This window comes from Lipotes vexillifer, unplaced genomic scaffold, assembly GCF_000442215.2.
Source record: "Lipotes vexillifer unplaced genomic scaffold, Lipotes_vexillifer_v1.1 scaffold1238, whole genome shotgun sequence".
NCBI lineage: Eukaryota > Metazoa > Chordata > Mammalia > Artiodactyla > Lipotidae > Lipotes > Lipotes vexillifer.
In genome coordinates, this window is record NW_006775669.1 from 56,466 (window position 1) to 75,356 (window position 18,891).

Sequence of the window (18,891 nt, forward strand, 5' to 3'; positions counted from 1 at the left end):
TACGTGAGCCTCTCACTGTTGTGGCCTCTCCCATTGCGGAGCACAGGCTCCGGACGAGCAGGCTCAACGGCCATGGCTCACGGGCCCAGCCGCTCCACGGCATGTGGGATCTTCCCAGACCGGGGCACGAACCCGTATCCCCTGCATTGGCAGGCGGACTCCCAACCACTGCACCACCAGGGAAGCCCCCAGATTTTTTAAGAAGAGTTTACACTTTCCCCACCTCAGGTTTAAGCACCAAAGCACTGCAGTGGGTAAGATAAACAGCTCCATCTGCTCTCTTTTCATATTCCTTCTTACTTTCCACATCTACCTCCTCCTTCCTTCCCAGAGACAGGTGAAAGGAATAAAGTTCACAATGTAAAACTAATTGTGTATGATCTGAATTTCAACTAACCTTACATTTATTATACTATGTCTCTACTCAAGAATCTATGAGGTCTCATTACCTCTGATGTTAAAATCTAAATCCTCTCAGCTAACACTGTCCTCCATAATCAAGCTCCACCTTACACGTCTAATATCATGTCCCTTGAATCCCTCTCATATATTTATTTTTGCCTCCATTCATCTGCCTACTTCTACATGCAAGTTGAAATGCCTTCCTTCTTCATTCATCTCGTTTCCAAATTCTTTTGCTCCTTAAAGGCCCAATTCAATTCATATTTCATTCAGCAAGCCTCCTCTAATGACTTCACCTATGCCTATCTCCCTTTTCTCAGTTCCTATAATCTAAAACTCCTGATTTTAATTATATACATGCTCACACTGTTTGAAACTCACAGATTTCATAATATTAGATTCTTCAACTAAATGGGGTATGTTCTTTTCAGACAAGAAACATGTACCTTTATCACACAGCAAAATATTCAGTGTTATCTGTCCATTGTCTATTATCTAGTCTTATATAGCCAATCTATTTATCCACCCTCTTACCCATCTACTTTCCTATCTATCTGTCAAATTTTCTATGATTAAGAACAAGAAGTAGGCTCTGTCAGCTCATCTTGGTAGCATGAAGTGACCATATTCAATAAGAGCAAGGCCTTGGGAAGAGAAAATGTAAAAGATCTCTCAGGTAATTAGAGTCCCAGTGGTTGTTAAATAAGATGGCAATAAAATGGGGAAACTTTTGGTATAGCAGAAGAAATTTAAATAAAGTGAATTCTATGTTTTCAGTAATTATCTATTATAAAACAGAATTGTGTTCCGCTAGGAAAAACAACTGAACCAGATGCATATTTTTGCAAGGAAGAGGTCAGGACGATGTGCAGCCCCAAGCAATGCTGAGCTCTGGAGTTGACCTTCACTGCTGTGTGCAATAGCACTTTTGGTGCTAGGAATAGTACCAAAGTGAAAATCTGAATTACCTAGAACCATGCTGAATAGCCTAGTTTTCTAAGTAATTCAGAAATTATTTAATGCATTAATTATTATTTTAACTATTTTGGATGGAAACTAATGTAAAATCCACTCTAAGCTTCCCTGTCTTCTTAAATAAAAATTAAACATAATTTAACCTTTTATTGAGGACTTATAGTCATGAATTGATTATGAGAAACAACAGCTTTGAAATGTATAGGAATATTTGCTTTTACATTAAATGGCCTCTTTCCAGTTTTTATGTTGCTTTTTCTCTTATGTCACTTCTTCCTTTGCTATGAACTACATCTTTTGGTTGGCTTCAGTACTGCCTGCTTCTATTATCTCCCCTCCGTATCTCCTCTTTTAATGCTCTGAAACATTAATGCTTGGAAACCACATCATAAACCCTATCTGAATTATCAAAGTAAAAGTAAACAAGTTGGGAGAGGGATCAACTGGTTAATTTATGTGCATGGTCTTTAGTTCTTGGGCTTGTTTATTCTGGCTATCTAGAGGCCTTTTAAATTTAATTCCAGGTTCTCAACTATGTCACGTGGGAAAGCTGCCAGAGAGCTTAATTCTGGAGTGGTAAACTACTGTTACACCTTGCTACAATATTTTACGCTTTTTCTCTTTTTTCTTGTTTTGAATCTCTACAAACTGCTTAGAAAATGCCTCTATAGTCTCTGATTCCAAGTTTGAAGTACCCAAAACCTAATTTAGTTATATCTTTACAATGTATTTCTATTTTCAGTCTGGCTACAACATGACCATGTGCTTGCTGACAGATGTTGCTTATATGGACTTTCTGTATCAAACTTGAAAATTCCTTAAATTTTCACCTTCAGGTTATGTAAGAAACAGGTTAGTACTGCAAAACTGACACACATTAGTTCTAAATTCTATATTGAAAATATACCTAAAACAAGTTGTTTATATTAGATCTAATATTCATTTTAAAGAAATATTTTAACCAAATTTATTAATGTCATTTCTATGTATCTAATAACCAAATTTATTAATGTCATTTCTACATGTGTTTTAATATTAACAAGCTGATGTACCCATATACATATAGAATATATAAATTTTATATGAAGTTATGTTACGTTAATAGAATCTAACATCATAAAACCGATTAGTGCTAGCAAATGACTTTAAACAATATGGGATAATCATATATTAATGTACTTTCTAGGCCTTTTCTTTTGACTTGTCTCAAAAGTACACTTTATATTGAATTTCTCAAGGAAGAAACAGTAAACAATATGTTAGTGATTCACTGCTGATAACTAACATGAAAAAAAAACCCCACCAAATGGGACAACAAATACACTTAAATTCAAAGAAACAGTCTTTTAATTTACTCCTACAACTATTTCATAGGCAATGTAGAAATTTAGTGCTCTCACCAAGAATATTCAAATATAACTTTTTATGTTGCTCTGACTACATGTGTATGTCCAAATGCTCTCACTTGAAACAAATCAGATTAACAACATCTTTTTACCCTGTGCTAAGTAGTCAATTATAAAAAGAAAGGACAAAAGTTAAAAGGAAAAGAAAAGAGGAGCTAATCCTGCCTATAAAGCCAATCTATGGGGGTGGGTATGGCTGATAAATCTAGGACTACTTAGAGAAGATATGTAGACCAAAACCATCTTGTTTTATCTTTAAAATGAAATATAAATGTCTAATAAAAAGCTAATCCTTCAATTCAAAAGATAAACTAGATTTAAAAATTTTTTTCTAATATTACATTTAGAATAAATGGGAAATAATTTATTTAATTCCTTAACCTAGTAGCTCTGTTCTGTAATCTTATAATGGAAACATACTGCCTGTCTCCTCCTCCCCTAACCTGTCCCTTCCACTGGCCTTTATTATCTGACCAACCTGCTTGCCTTCTGTCTGCTATCATGCTGCACTTGACTGATATCCTAATGTCCTTTAGAAAACTCACCTGACTAACCTAATCCTCTGACTAGTTAGTTACTATTCCACATCTTTCACTTTTAGATATTTGGTAATATAAAAATATTTCCCTATGCTAATAAGATATATATATATATATATATATATATATATATGTATGTATATAAAGAGAGAGATACTAGCATCCCAAAACACAAATAGTTTAAGCCTCTAAAAAAGTAAATAGCGATAACAAGCAAGCAAAAGTACAACTTGAGCACTACCTTTTACAGACTGAATTATATTTTAAAAACAATCTCATTAATTCTTAACCATCATGTGATTCTGTTCCGAAAGATTCTATCCTTATTTCCCTTTCCCAGCGGAAACATGCAGGGGAAGAAGAAATGATTCTAAAACGCATTAATTTTACTTAAAATGACTACATTTTTCAAGATAACTTTGTACTCTTCTCATCAACTATCTCCCCCCCTCCAAATTAATCACAAGAGTATCGTCTTAATACCCTAAAGCATAACATTCTGGTTTGCTAGTAATATTTTTTTTTGCAGTACGCGGGCCTCTCACTGTTGTGGCCTCTCCCGTTGCGGAGCACAGGCTCCGGACGCGCAGGCTCAGCGGCCATGGCTCACGGGCCCAGCCGCTCCGCGGCATGTGGGATCTTCCCAGAGCGGGGCACGAACCCGTGTCCCCTGCATCGGCAGGCGGACTCTCAACCACTGCACCACCAGGGAAGCCAGAGAGTAATATTTTTAATTGATGTAAAAATACTTACTTAGGCTACTTAGCTGTCTAATTATATTTGCCAAGGAAATATTGGTTACACATTCCAGTTCATTCTTAATTCCTCTAGGCAGTGCTGTGTGGCACAAGTGCCTAGGATCGATGTTTCTTTTCACTAATGGCATCTTGAGATCAACCTCTATGCCAGTTCACCTGTAGGAAATCAAACAATAAATTAACACTTTTCAGTTTCGACCAACAGAGTGAGACCTTATCTTTTTCATTTAATAATAAAATATTTGCTAGTATGAAGATGGTGAAAATGGAGTCACTGGACTAAATGAATCAAAGTTAATTTGTTAACCATTTTTATCTTCAATTATTAGAATGTCAACATTATGTAAAATATTTTTTTAAAAAACTTACTTTCAATGTCAATTGCTTCATGGTGAATGCATAATCATCATCACTATTATTCTCCTAAAACCAATGATTTTACTTACTAAAACTAGGGGTTTTGTTCTAGAGAGTTAGTATGAAAGGTCCTCTGTAAGGAAGTACCTAAAAGGATTAAAGAAACTGCAAGAGTAGTATCAGAATTACCCTTCCACATAAAATGTATCAGGCATTCAATAGCTCAGAAATCAGATAGTCCAAGTAGCCTTACATCCTCAATCTAATCAAAACCAACCAAATATTTAATTGATCAAATGGTTCAACCTTCTTTGAATTACAGTCAGTCCTCACTTCCCAGGCTTCCCATATGCACAAATTTCAGCTTCCACAATTTGTTAAACAGTCCCCCAACAACATGGCTCCAACTTCACTTACCACAGTATACTAAGTGTGAGTAACTACATAAATACAAACTTCTTTGCTGGCACTTCAGTTCACAGGTCACTATGTTAAAAAGAGATGCACATCATTTCAGTGACCAATCACTTCACTTCTTTTCAAAGTCTGTTGGTGATAGGTCACTTCTCATCTGTTACTCAGTTCGCCTACAGACAGCAAAGCATGTAGCTGGTTTACCTTCTTGCCTCCCAGTGATAAACTCATATGAAATTTTACAAAATGGTAACTGAAAGAGGGAACTGGCCAACAAAGATAAAAGTGTGGCACAGAAAGGAAAAATGATGACACTGGAGTGAAATTCAAATTGAATATAAGCGGAGTAACAGAAAAAACAGCTGACTGCAGGAATGTTGTCACTGCCACTGTTTGAGAGACACAGATATGCAGTCAGAGGAATTTAGTGAAGGTGAAATTATTGATGTAAATGAGGAAAGTAGTTGTGACCAAAAGGAAGATGGCCCAGAAGAAGTGACAACAGCAAAAAACTTCACAATAAAGGAATTCTCGGAGATATTTCATGACACTGAAAGTGCAAAGGATAAAGTGTTGGAAGCTGATCCAAATTTAGTAGAAAAGAGTAAGAAAATTTGCCATGGGACAGAAAAGATGCTTACTCTACTAGCTCTGTTTTTCTAAGTTATACAAGGAGAAGGCAAAGCACTGTTCAAACTACTCCTGGTTAAGTTTTTTACAAAGAAATAAAGCACTATAATTCTAATGTTTCATATTACATTATACTAAATTAATATTAGCTTTACTATTTTTTTCATTTCCCTATATATTTATAACCAACATAGAAGAATTTTTAATGTTTTGACAAAAATTTTTAAAGATTATGGAACAACTGTTATTTTTTCCCACTGATTATTAAGATCATTTTGTACAGTTTTATCTTGTATGGTCACCTTTTTTTCTTTTTGGTCCCACACTACCATACAAAGTGAGGACTGCCTATACTTACCTACTGGTAAACAATGTTTACTGAAGGAAGGCATTTAGTATTTACTGAGCTTTAATCACTACCAAATGGAAAGTTTTGGATAAATCTCATTACATTTAAGTGTTACTCATCACCATTCTTTAAAAACAAACTTTTACATGAAATCTGTCCTCTCCGACCTGTTTGCTCAGCATTCTCTCTACAATTTTAAACCTTTTTACAATTGTACAACATGAAACATGTAGGAAAAAAAGTATACAAATTGTGCAGCTCAATGATTTAAGCACCTAGCAAGCTAACATAATAAAAACCCCAGAACCGTCCCACTTTGGTCTCCTTCCCAGTCACCCTCGCTTCCTTTCTCCCCAAAGGTAACCATTATTCTGACTCTTACAATACACATTTCCTTGTTTTTCTTTATACTTTCACACCTTAAGCAGATAACTCTAAACACTGTAGTTTTGTTTTTATTGCTTTTTGAAGTTTATGTGAATAGAACCATATGATATGTATTATTATTTTGTGTCTTACCCTTTACAGTCAACATATTTGTAACATTCATCCATGTTGCTTTGTGTAACCGTAGGATGTTCATTTTCAATGCTGTAAGATATTCCACTGTATAACTACACTGCAATTTATTTACACATTCTAATGTTGCTATTATATACGTGTTTCCAGTTTGAGGCTATTATGAATAACAGTACCATGAACACTCATGTGCAAGTCTTACAAATGTGTCTTACTCTACACATTTCTGTTGTAAATATACTTAGGAGAATAGCTTGGTTAAGGATATGCACAGCTTGAACTTTAGGAGACGATGTCAAACTGTTCCAAGAGCGACTGTACCAATGTATACTCCTTTCAGCAGTGTAAGAGGCTGCTGCTGCTCCACATCCTCACAACACTCGGTACTGTTTTTAAAAATCTAGCAATTCTTGTAGGTAAATTGTGATAACTTATTGCAGTTTTATGTTTTCCCCAGTTACTGAGAGTTTATGCACCTTTTCATGTGTTTATCTTTTGGATTTTTCACATCTGAGAAGTGCCTAGTCAATGTTCTTGCCCACCTTCTATTTACCATTTGTTGTGTTTGGGTTGATTTGTAGGAACACTGGATATGAGCCATTTAAAGGTTATACATGATGAAAACATCTTCTCTTGTGTCACTTGCTATTTCATTCTCTTGATGTCTTTTAGGAGAAAGTGATGGAATTAATCAATCTTTTTCTTTTAGGTTTAGTATGAAAGCATAGGGGTTTTTTTATGTATGTATGTATTTATTTATTATTATTATTTTTTACATCTTTATTGGAGTATAATTGCTTTACAATGGTGTGTTAGTTTCTGCTTTATAACAAAGTGCATCAGTTATATATATACATATGTTCCCATATCTCTTCTCTCTTGCGTCCCCCTCCCTCCCACCCTCCCTATCCCATCCCTCTAGGTGGTCACAAAGCACCGAGCTGATCTCCCTGTGCTATGCGGCTGCTTCCCACTAGCTAGCTATTTTACGTTTGGTAGTGTATATATGTCCATGCCTCCCTCTCGCTTTGTCACAGCTTACCCTTCCCCCTCCCCGTATCCTCAAGTCCATTCTCTAGTAGGTCTGTGTCTTTATTCGTGTCTAACCCCTAGGTTCTTCATGACATTTTTTCCCCTTAAATTCCATATATATGTGTTAGCATACGGTATTTGTCTTTCTCTTTCTGACTTACTTCACTCTGTATGACAGACTCTAGGTCCATCCACCTCATTACAAATAGCTCAATTTTGTTTCTTTTTATGGCTGAGTAATATTCCATTGTATATATGTGCCACATCTTCTTTAACCATTCATCCGATGATGGACACTTAGGTTGTTTCCATCTCCAGACTATTGTAAATAGAGCTGCAATGAACATTCTGGTACATGACTCTTTTTGAATTATGGTTTTCTCAGGGTATATGCCCAGTAGTGGGATTGCTGGGTCATATGGTAGTTCTATTTGTAGTTTTTTAAGGAACCTCCATACTGTTCTCCATAGTGGTTGTATCAATTTACATTCCCACCAACAGTGCAAGAGGGTTCCCTTTTCTCCACACCCTCTCCAGCATTTATTGTTTCGAGATTTTTTGATGATGGCCATTCTGACTGGTGTGAGATGATAACTTATTGTAGTTTTGGTTTGCATTTCTCCAATGATTAGTGATGTTGAGTATTCTTTCATGTGTTTGTTGGCAGTCTGTATATCTTCTTTGGAGAAATGTCTATTTAGGTCTTCTGCCCATTTTTGGATTGGGTTGTTTATTTTTTTGTTATTGAGCTGCATGAGCTGCCTGTAAATTTTAGAGATTAATCCTTTGTCAGTTGATTCATTTGCAAATATTTTCTCCCATTCTGAGGGCTGTCTTTTGGTCTTGTTTATGGTTTCCTTTGCTGTGCAAAAGCTTTGAAGTTTCATTAGGTCCCATTTGTTTATTTTTGTTTTTATCTCCATTACTCTAGGAGATGGGTCAAGAAGGATCTTGCTGTGATTTATGTCATAGAGTGTTCTGCCTATGTTTTCCTCTAAGAGTTTGATAGTTTCTGGCCTTACATTTAGGTCTTTAATCCATTTTGAGCTTATTTTTGTGTATGGTGTTAGGGAGTGATCTAATCTCATACTTTTACATGTACCTGTCCAGTTTTCCCAGCACCACTTATTGAAGGGGCTGTCCTTTCTCCACTGTATATTCCTGCCACCTTTATCAAAGATAAGGTGACCATATGTGCATGGGTTTATCTCTGGGCTTTCTATCCTATTCCATTGATCTATCTTTCTGTTTTTGTGCCATTACCATACTGTCTTGATTACTGTAGCTTTGTAGTATAGTCTGAAGTCAGGCAGCCTGATTCCTCCAGCTCCATTTTTTGTTCTCAAGATTGCTTTGGCTATTCGGGGTCTTTTGTGTTTCCATACAAATTGTGAAATTTTTTGTTCTAGTTCTGTGAAAAATGCCAGTGGTAGTTTGATAGGGATTGCATTGAATCTATAGATTGCTTTGGGGAGTAGAGTCATTTTCACAATGTTGATTCTTCCAATCCAAGAACATGGTATATCTCTCCATCTGTTTGTATCATCTTTAATTTCTTTCATCAGTGTCTTATAATTTTCTGCATACAGGTCTTTTGTCTCCTTAGGTAGGTTTATTCCTAGATGTTGTATTCTTTTTGTTGCAATGGTAAATGGGAGTGTTTTCTTGATTTCACTTTCGGATTTTTCATCATTAGTGTATAGGAATGCCAGAGATTTCTGTGCATTAATTTTGTATCCTGCTACTTTACCAAATTCATTGATTAGCTCTAGTTTTCTGGAAGCATCTTTAGGATTCTCTATGTACAGTATCATGTCATCTGCAAACAGTGACAGATTTACTTCTTCTTTTCCGATTTGGATTCCTTTTATTTCCTTTTCTTCTCTGATTGCTGTGGCTAAAACTTCCAAAACTATGTTGAATAAGAGAGATGAGAGTGGGCAACCTTGTCTTGTTCCTGATGTTAGTGTAAATGGAAAGCATAGGTTTTTAAATCATTGTATACACTAAGATCATAAGTATGATATTATCTCTTAGCTTTGTTGTTTTGCCTTGCACTTTTTTTTTTTTTTTTTCAGTACGTGGGCCTCTCTCACTGTTGTGGCCTCTCCCCTTGAGGAGCACAGGCTCTGGATGCACAGGCTCAGCGGCCATGGCTCACAGGCCCAGCCACTCCACGGCATGTGGGATCTTCCCGGACCGGGGCACGAACCCGTGTCCCCTGCATCGGCAGGCGGACTCTCAACCACTGCGCCACCAGGGAAGCCCTTGCCTTGCACTTTTAATCTATAATTGACATGGAATTAATTTTTGTGAATGGTGTTAGGTAGCAGTCAAGTTTCTTACATATTATTTCAACACCATTCACTGAAAAGACTGTTGTTTCCCTATTGCTCTACAGTGGTGCTTTTGTCATAAACCAAGTTTCTATGTATTTTTAAATCCATTTTGAGTCTAGAGCTAATCTTAGTGGAGCTTTACAGTAAGTCTTGATATCGAATAGGGTAAGTCCTCCTACCTTGTTCTTCAAAAATGCTGTTTTTTCTCAGCCCTTTGTACTTCCATGTGAATTTTAGAATCAGATTATCAGGTTATACAGACAGACAGAAACACACCCATTGGGAATGTGACCAGAACTGTACTAAATCTATAGATCGTATTGGGAAGTAGGGATATCTGTACAACACTGCATATTCCTATCCATGAATATAGTGTATCCCTCCCATTATTTCAGGTTTTTAGAATGTTTCTTAATAATGTTTTATAATTTTCAGAATAGAAGTCACACATCCTTTGTTAGATTCATTTGTATGTATATGATTTTTTTTTACAATACTAGAAATGGCATATTTTCTTTTCTCTTTATTGTATATACAGAAAATAAGTTAATTTTTGAATATTGACTGCATATTAGGAGACTTTCCTAATCTCCACTAACCTACCTAAAATTATTTTGGATTTTTAAAATGTATACAATCTATTATATATGATTAATGATTGTTTATTTCTTCCTTTCTAATCTTCATTTATTTTTAATTTTTTCTTCCTTTTTTTCCCTTATTGCATTAGCTAGAACCTTTAATACAATGTAAAATAGAGTATTATTGTCTTTTTCCTAAACCAAAAGGGAGAGCCTTCAATATTTCACAAGATGCCTGATATAGGGTTTTTGTTGTTATTGTTGCTTTGCCTTTTAGACACTTTTTTTCCTTGAAGTATAGTTAATTTAAAATGTTGTGTTAATTTCTGCTAGACAGCACAGTGATTCAGTTATTTATATTATTATATTATATATACATTCTTTTAAAAATTCTTTCCCATTATGGTTTATCACAGGCTATTGAAGACAGTTCCCTGTGCTATACAGTAGGACTCTGTTGTTTATCTATTCTACATATAATAGTTAACATGTGCTAACCCCAAACACCCAGTCCCTTTCTCCCCCATCTCCCTCCCCTTTGGCAACCACAAGTCTGTTCTCCATTGTAGACATCCTTTAATAGATTAAGGATGTTCCTATATATTCCTAATTTGCTAAGATTTTTTAAAAATAATGTTGATTCTATAATTTTTTCCTACATCTAATATAATTATGTGACTTTCTTCTTTTATTGTTAATGTGGTGAACTACAGTGATTGATTTTTTTTATGTTAAACAGCTTTGCATCCTTGGAATAAACCCAGCCTGGTTGAGATGTATGTGGCAGGGCAAAATTATGGCCCTCCAAAGCAATCTATGTTCGATTCCCCAGAATTTGTAACTGTAGTACATGGCAAAGGGAAATTAAGATAGCAGTTGGAATGAATGTTGCTAATCAGCTGACCTCAAAATAGGAAGGTTATATCATTTTTATTGTATTGCTGGATTTGGTTCTGGTTTGTTACTAAGTTTATTAATTGTTGCATTTATGTTCATGAAAGAAATTGGTCTATTATCTTCCTTTCATGTATTGTCCTTGAGAAGTCTTTTGTATTAAGGTTATGCTGGTCTAATAAAACAAGTTGGGATATGTTCCCTCTTTCAACTATTCTTTGGAAGAATTTGTATAAGATATGCATAATTTTTTTTCTTAAAAGTTTGGTATAGTTCAATTATGAAGCCATTTAGCCTCAAGTTTCCTTTGTGGGAAAGTTTAATATTATGAATTTTTAAGGGAACTCTCCTACACTGTTGGTGGGAATGTAAACTGGTACAGCCACTATGGAGAACAGTATGGAGGTTCCTTAAAAAACTGAAAATAGAGCTACCATATGATCCAGCAATCCCATTCCTGAGCATATATCTGGAGAAAACCACACTTTGAAAAGACACATGTGCCCCAATGTTCACTGCAGCACTATTTACAATAGCCAGGACATGGAAGCAACCTAAATGTCCATCAACAGAGGAATGGATAAAGAAGATGTGGCACATATATAGGATGAAATATTACTCAGCCATTAAAAAGAATGAAATAATGCCATTTGCAGCAACTCGGATAGACCTAGAGATTGTCATACTGAGTGAAGTCAGACAGAGAAAGACAAATATATGATATTGCTTATATGTGGAATCTTAAAAAAGGCTATGGGACTTCCCTGGTGGCACAGTGGTTAAGAATCCGCCTGCCAACGCATGGACATGGGTTCGAGCCCTGGTCCAGGAAGATCTCACATGCTGCAGAGCAACTAAGCCCATGTGCCACAACTACTGAGCCTGCACTCTAGAGCCCGTGAGCCACAACTACTGAGCCTGGGTGCTACAACTACTGAAGCCCGTGCGCCTAGAGCCTGTGCTCCTCAACAAGAGAAGCCACCTCAATGAGAAGCCGGTGCACCTCAATGAAGAGTAGCCCCCACTCACCACACAACTAGAGAAAGCCCATGTGCAGCAATGAAGACCCAACGCAGCCAAAATAAATAAATAATAAGAAGTTTAAAAGGCTACAAAACAGAAAAAGAGTTACAGATGTAGAAAATAAACTTATGGTTACTGGCAGGTAAAGGAGTAGAGGGATAAATTGGAAGATAGGGATTGATACATATACACTACTACATATAAAAGAGATAACTAATAAGAACCTACTATAGCACAGGGAACTCATTACTTTGTAATGGCCTATATGGGAAAAGAATCTAAAAAAGAGTGGATATGTATGTATAACAGATTCACTTTGCTATACACCTGAAACTAACACAACATTGTAAATCAACTATATTCCCAATAAAAATTATTTAAAAATATGAGTTCTTTCTTTAATTGTCAGAATTTTTGACATTCTCTATTTCGTTAATTTTTGGTAAGCTGCATTTTCTAGAAACTTATCTACTTCATTTAAATTTTCAAATTTATTGCCGTATTCTTATGACTTTCCTATGATTATAAGATTGTAAAATATCCTTGCTTTCATTTACTATATTAATTTTGCATGCTCTTTTTTTTAAATCACAAAGGGTTTATCGATTTTATTAATCTTTCTAGAGAACCCATTTTTGGCTTTACTGAATTTCATTATTGCTGATATATTATTTCTCTCCTGCTTTCAGTGGGTTTAATATGATGCTCTTTTAAAAAGTTTCTTGATATAGATGCTTATTGATATTCAGCTTCATTTCAGACATATGGTTTTAAAGCTATAAATTATCCTCTAAGCATATATTTAACTGTATCCCTCAAAATTTTTTAAAAATAAATTTATTTATTTATTTTTGGCTCCGTTGGGTCTTTGTTGCTGCACACTGGCTTTCTCTAGTTGCAGCGAGCGGGGGCTACGCTTTATTGCATTGCACGGGCTTCTCATTGTGGTGGCTTCTCTTGTTGCGGAGCATGGGCTCTAGGCACGTGGGCTTCAGTAGCTGTGGCTCATGGGATCTAGAGCGCAGGCTCAGTAGTTGTGGTGCACAGGCTTAGTTGCTCTGCGGCCTGTGGGATCTTCTTGGACCAGGGCTCGAACCCATGTCCCCTGCATTGGCAAGCGGATTCTTAACCACTGCACCACCAGGAAAGCCCTTATCCCTCAAATTTTGATATGTAATAATTTTGTTATGGCTTACTGCATTTGCACTGTGATTTATTTTTGCTCCATGGGTTATCTAGAAGTATATTATTTTGATTAACAAACGTATGGAGATTTTCCAATTATCATTTTGTTACTAATTTCTAGCTTAATGGCATTATAGTCAGAGAGCATATTCTGTATTATTTCAATCCTTTAAAATGTATTTGTGTTTACAATAGAACTACCATATGACCCAGCAATCCCACTACTGGGCATATACCCTGAGAAAACCATAATTCAAAAACAGTCATGTACCAAAATGTTCATTGCAGCTCTATTTACAATAGCCAGGAGATGGAAACAACCTAAGTGTCCATTATCAGATTAATGGATAAAGAAGATGTGGCACATACATACAATGGAATATTACTCAGCCATAAAAAGAAACAAAATTGAGCTATTTGTAATGAGGTGGATGGACCTAGAGTCTGTCATACAGAGTGAAGTAAGTCAGAAAGAGAAAGACAAATACCATATGCTAACACATATATATGGAATTTAAGAAAAAAAGAAATCTCATGAAGAACCTAGGGGTAAGACAGGAATAAAGACACAGAACTACTAGAGAATGGACTTGAGGATATGGGGAGGGGGAAGGGTAAGCTGGGAGAAAATGAGAGAGTGCCATGGACATATATACACTACCAAATGTTAAATAGATAGCTAGTGGGAAGCAGCTGCATAGCACAGAGAGATCAGCTTGGTGCTTTGTGACCACCTAGAGGGGTGGGATAGGGAGGGTGGGAGGCAGGGAGATGCAAGAGGGAGGAGATATGGGAACATATGTATATGTATAACTGATTCACCTTGTTATAAAGCAGAAACTAACACACCATTGTAAAGCAATTATACCCCAATAAAGATGTAAAAAAATGTATTTGTGTTTACTTTATTGCCCAGCATATAGTCAATTATACATAAAGAATGTATATTTTGTTGTTGGTGGTTACAGTGTTCTACATATGTCCATTAGTTAGATTTGCTAATTGTGTTCAAATCTTCTATAGTCTTAATGATTTTTTTGTGTTCTGGTTCTATCAGAGAGATGTGTTAAGATCTTCCACTATGATTACAGATTTATCAAATTCTCCATATGATTTACACATTTTGAGACTATGTTATCAAGTACATTTATCACTATAAAGTTCTCTTTATCTCTAGTAATACGGCTTTTGTTTGCATGATATAGCTTTTCCCATCCTTTTCCTTTCAACTTTCTTGTATACCTATCCCTATGGTTTATACATGTCATTTCATAGCATACATTTAGGTGTTTCTTTTTCATTCATTATTTTTTTAACTCAGTTTGACAACCTTATTAGTATGATGCTGATGTTCCCTCTGCCCGGGATACTCTTCTTGCCCACATTCCCTCTCTTCCCTACTCCTACTAGTTCTTCAGATTTCAACTCAAATAAGAGCATTCTCTGATGCCCCAGCCCCAGACTAGATCAGGCCCTTCTGTTAAAATTTTCTCATAGGACCTTATAATGTTTCCTTATAGCATTTGTCTCAGTTTGTAATGACATATCTTCATGACTGATTTCTGTTTCTCTCCTTTATTAGTTTTAAAGCAGATATCGTGTAGTTTGTTCCTCATAGTATGCTGGATGCCGGGTACATCACTGGCACATAAAAATAATTCAATATATATTTATCGAAAAGCTCAACAATTCTTAACTCCAACTCAAATCTCTCTCCTAACCTGTAGATGCATTTATGCAACTATCTCCCGGACATCTGTACTTGGAAGTTCTGTAACATCCCTCAAATTCAACATGTCCAAAACTTAACTCATTATATTTCCTGTTCAAATCTAGACATCACCTTTAATTCTGTCCACCACCACAGTTCCCAACTATATCCAATAGGAAATAAAGCCTTACTAATTCTATCTCATAAACACCTCTCATATTCTATTGTTCCTTTCCTATTCTAACTTCTGCTGCTTTTATTCAAACCCTGGTCATCTCTCACTTGGTTGAACTAGACTTTCTGTCTTGAGGCTTACAGCTTTTTCCTGCCATGCCATCTATATCAGCACTCCCATCACAGTGTTAAGAATATTGTCAAAATTTTGAATCTGGTAACGTCACTGTCCTACAAAAACAAACTCTTCAATGGTTCATTGCTGCCAGGATAAAGTCCAAACATAATATACCAAGTTCTTCAGGATTTAGTCCCTCCCAATGTCTCCTAGCCTCATTCATACTACACTCCTTCTACCTCATGCTCTAACACACCTTGCTGCCTTACAGTCCTGCCTTTTCTCATGCTGTTTTCTGTCTAGAATGCTTTTCCCTTTTTTATCCTCACAGAGAAGAGCTGTTCAAGACTAGACTCAAGCATTACCTCTTTTCTGAAGCATGATTTAAGCCCCAGGCAGATGTAACTATCTACTCTTTGGTGCCCTCAACTCTGACCCACATATGCATCTATCCAAATACTACCAATTACACTCTTCTGTATTACACTTATATGTTTACATGTCTATGCTTGAATAAGAACTCCTAGAGGACAAAAAAATCTTGCCTTACTCAGCTTGTGTTTCCAAGATCTAAGAAATAGAAGATGTTCAATAGTTGATGATAAATAAAGGGAAAAAGAAGAAAACCATTAACTGTAAGGAGGCAAAAAAAATTCTTTAGGTTATTGAGTGGAGAGGACACATGCACACACACACACACCCCTTTCTAAAGCAACTATTTAATTATGATTCTAGGGAGTTGCTCTTTTCTATGTGCATGGAAAATACATTTGAGAAAAATAATATCTTTCTATTCTATTTGTATTGTGGAATCACAGGCTTACTTGTTTCACCCTCCCAAGAGAAAGCATGGACCACATAGACCAGTTATATATATATTATATATATATATATATATATATATAATATATATATATAATATACACACACACACAGACATGCACATGTACACATACATATACAAAAAAGTATAAAGTAATATGTAAAGTGTTAAAAATAACCCAAGATCAGGTATCATAGCAATTTTATGGCTTTAAATATTAGAAAAATAAATTATCATTTTCAGAACTCAAAAATAACCCATAAAATTTATCTTAAATATTTAAAGGACTCCTTTAGTTAGCAATTCCAAGGAAAATAAAATAGCTGCTTTTTAAAAGACTGCCATAAAGTAATTACAGTTAATAATTGCTTTGCAGGTTATAGAAAGAGCATAAGAATTAAAAGTATTTTATTATGTCATCAATGACAGGTATTAATTCCTTATATTCACTAATATGTTAATGAAACAACTAATCTATGATTGTTTAAGGGTATTTCTGATTTTTTTTAAATGACATTAATATTAAATAAGAAAAGCTTTATGTTAAATCATGGAAATATAATTTTCAAACTTTATAAGGATTCAAACTAAAGGATTATATTGTATTATGTAACCTAATGGAACAGGTTAGAATAAAATGACTATTCTAATAAAAACAAATTTCAGTATTTTAAATACTTTAAGAATTTCTGAGGGTGCAAATACTTTTTAAGAAATTTCCTACCTCCTTAAGAGTAGAAGCCACTTAATTATGCATAACAGAAGAATTAAATAAATTTTATATATTCCTTGGGAATATATAAAAAAATAACAAATTTCCCCTTTGTTATGAGCAGTAAACTTTAAAACTACTCACTACTCATGAATCTCTAAAATTCTACACACGAAGAGATGACAAAGCCAAACTGGGCACTCACAGGATTAAAGAACTATTGATCATGCAGAACATCTACAGTTATTTGACTGTTTTGAGGTGCTCTGACCCTTGCTTAAAGAATCTGCCCTAAGAAGAGTGCTATCTTTACAAAAAAGAAATTATATTTTTCACCTCAAGTCACAATAGCAAAGTATTAAATTTTGGTTGAAAAGAATACACTGCTATATGAACTAAAGCAAAAAAGAAATGAAGAAATAAGCTACACACTGCAATTCATTACTGATGTTACTGTTAGATTCAAAAAGAAAAATGGATGCTAATGAAATAATTAATATTGTTAAACACCTCTAGAGTGGAAATGAGATTCAGTGTAGTCAAATTTGATTCCATGTTACTCTCAAAGAAAATATGTATTTCTTTTAAATTAATACAACCACTACTGAAACTCACTTGGATAAATCATACAGGCATAAAATCGCTCCAAGGTTATTTTTAGTGTTTTAAGAGATGTTAATTTGAAATCTGAGGTATGTAAACCATAAATGCAGATTAAATTATTTGAAAAACGAGATCAGGTGTTCTTTATTCTATTGGAAAGTAATACTTCTAAAAGCAATAATTACCTATATGTTGTACTTTATATGAAAATGGCAATACTGACACACTGCCATCTATCCATCCATCCATCCATCCAGACATTCAATTACTGAATACCAATGGCTCAAGCACTGTGCTAACTGCTGAAGATTAAAAGGTAAGCAAAACCAATCTCCCAGGGATTAGCTAGAATTTAGTATCTAATTATACTTATGATAGTGCAATGAAGTAAAAAGTATTAGGTATTATAAAGAGATCTATTTCCTCAAGAAAATGACATTTAATTTGGCACCAGAGGATTATTAGGAATTAGCTAGCTAGGTTGGGGGAGCTGGAGCATGTGTGTGTATGTTTTCATTCTAACTTAGAAGGTGCATAATACGCAAAGGCCCTTAACTGCTAAGGGGTTTAATGTACTGGCAGCTATGAGAGCAGGACAGTGGACAAGAGTAGTGAGCATAGACTGAGAGTCAGTAGGGGGTCAGATCAAGTAGGACCTTGAAAGTAATGTCAAAGATTTTCAATGTATCCTAATGGGAAGTCACTTAGGAGTTTTAAGCAAAGAAGTGCCAAGATCAGGAATTGCTGTTCATTCTAATTGCTGCATGGAGACCTGGGGGGGTGAGTGATAGCAGAATAAATGCAGGTGGACCAGTTAGAAAACCCAGGTACAAGATGACAGAAGTTGTCCTGATAACAGATAGTAGTCATTTGGACTAGATGATGGTGACATAGAAGCATGTCAATTCAAGATATATCCTGAAAGTAGAATCAATAGGACTGATGATGGATTAGATGTAGGGGTGAGGCCCAAATTCTTGGCTTAAGAAAATTTCTATGTCAGCCAAAACTGAAAATTATTTCTAAATCACATCAATTATATGATATATTATTCCCTATCTACAAAGTCTATGAGATTAGGAAGAGATTTATGACCAATACTAGTAATAAATATAACCAGGTAACTGGGATCACAGAGAGAGTAATTTCATGGTATTTACGGCATAGGGTTATGGGGGAATGATGGCTTTTAAAACCAAAACTAAGTGAGAGGGTAAAGAAGCATTTAGTGACTTTCTTTTTCCCTTTTTATTTCTTTATAATTCATTATTCTCCATATGTCTTCTTTTATCTATTTCAGGACCAAAGGAGAAATCTTAGATACACTTAACTCCTTTTTTTCCCTAC

The 18,891-nt window shown here is 35.3% G+C and overlaps 1 protein-coding gene across 1 annotated transcript in view; it reads right to left on the minus strand.

Moving 5' to 3' along the window:
- Positions 1-18,891, minus strand: part of WASF1 (WASP family member 1) — an 88,376-nt gene that overhangs the window by 22,669 nt on the left and 46,816 nt on the right. The window contains exon 2 of the mRNA XM_007450098.1: positions 4,076-4,236. Within this exon, the coding sequence (XP_007450160.1) occupies positions 4,076-4,208 (133 nt within the window). The 5' untranslated portion in view covers positions 4,209-4,236. The remainder of the gene's footprint in view (positions 1-4,075; positions 4,237-18,891) is intronic.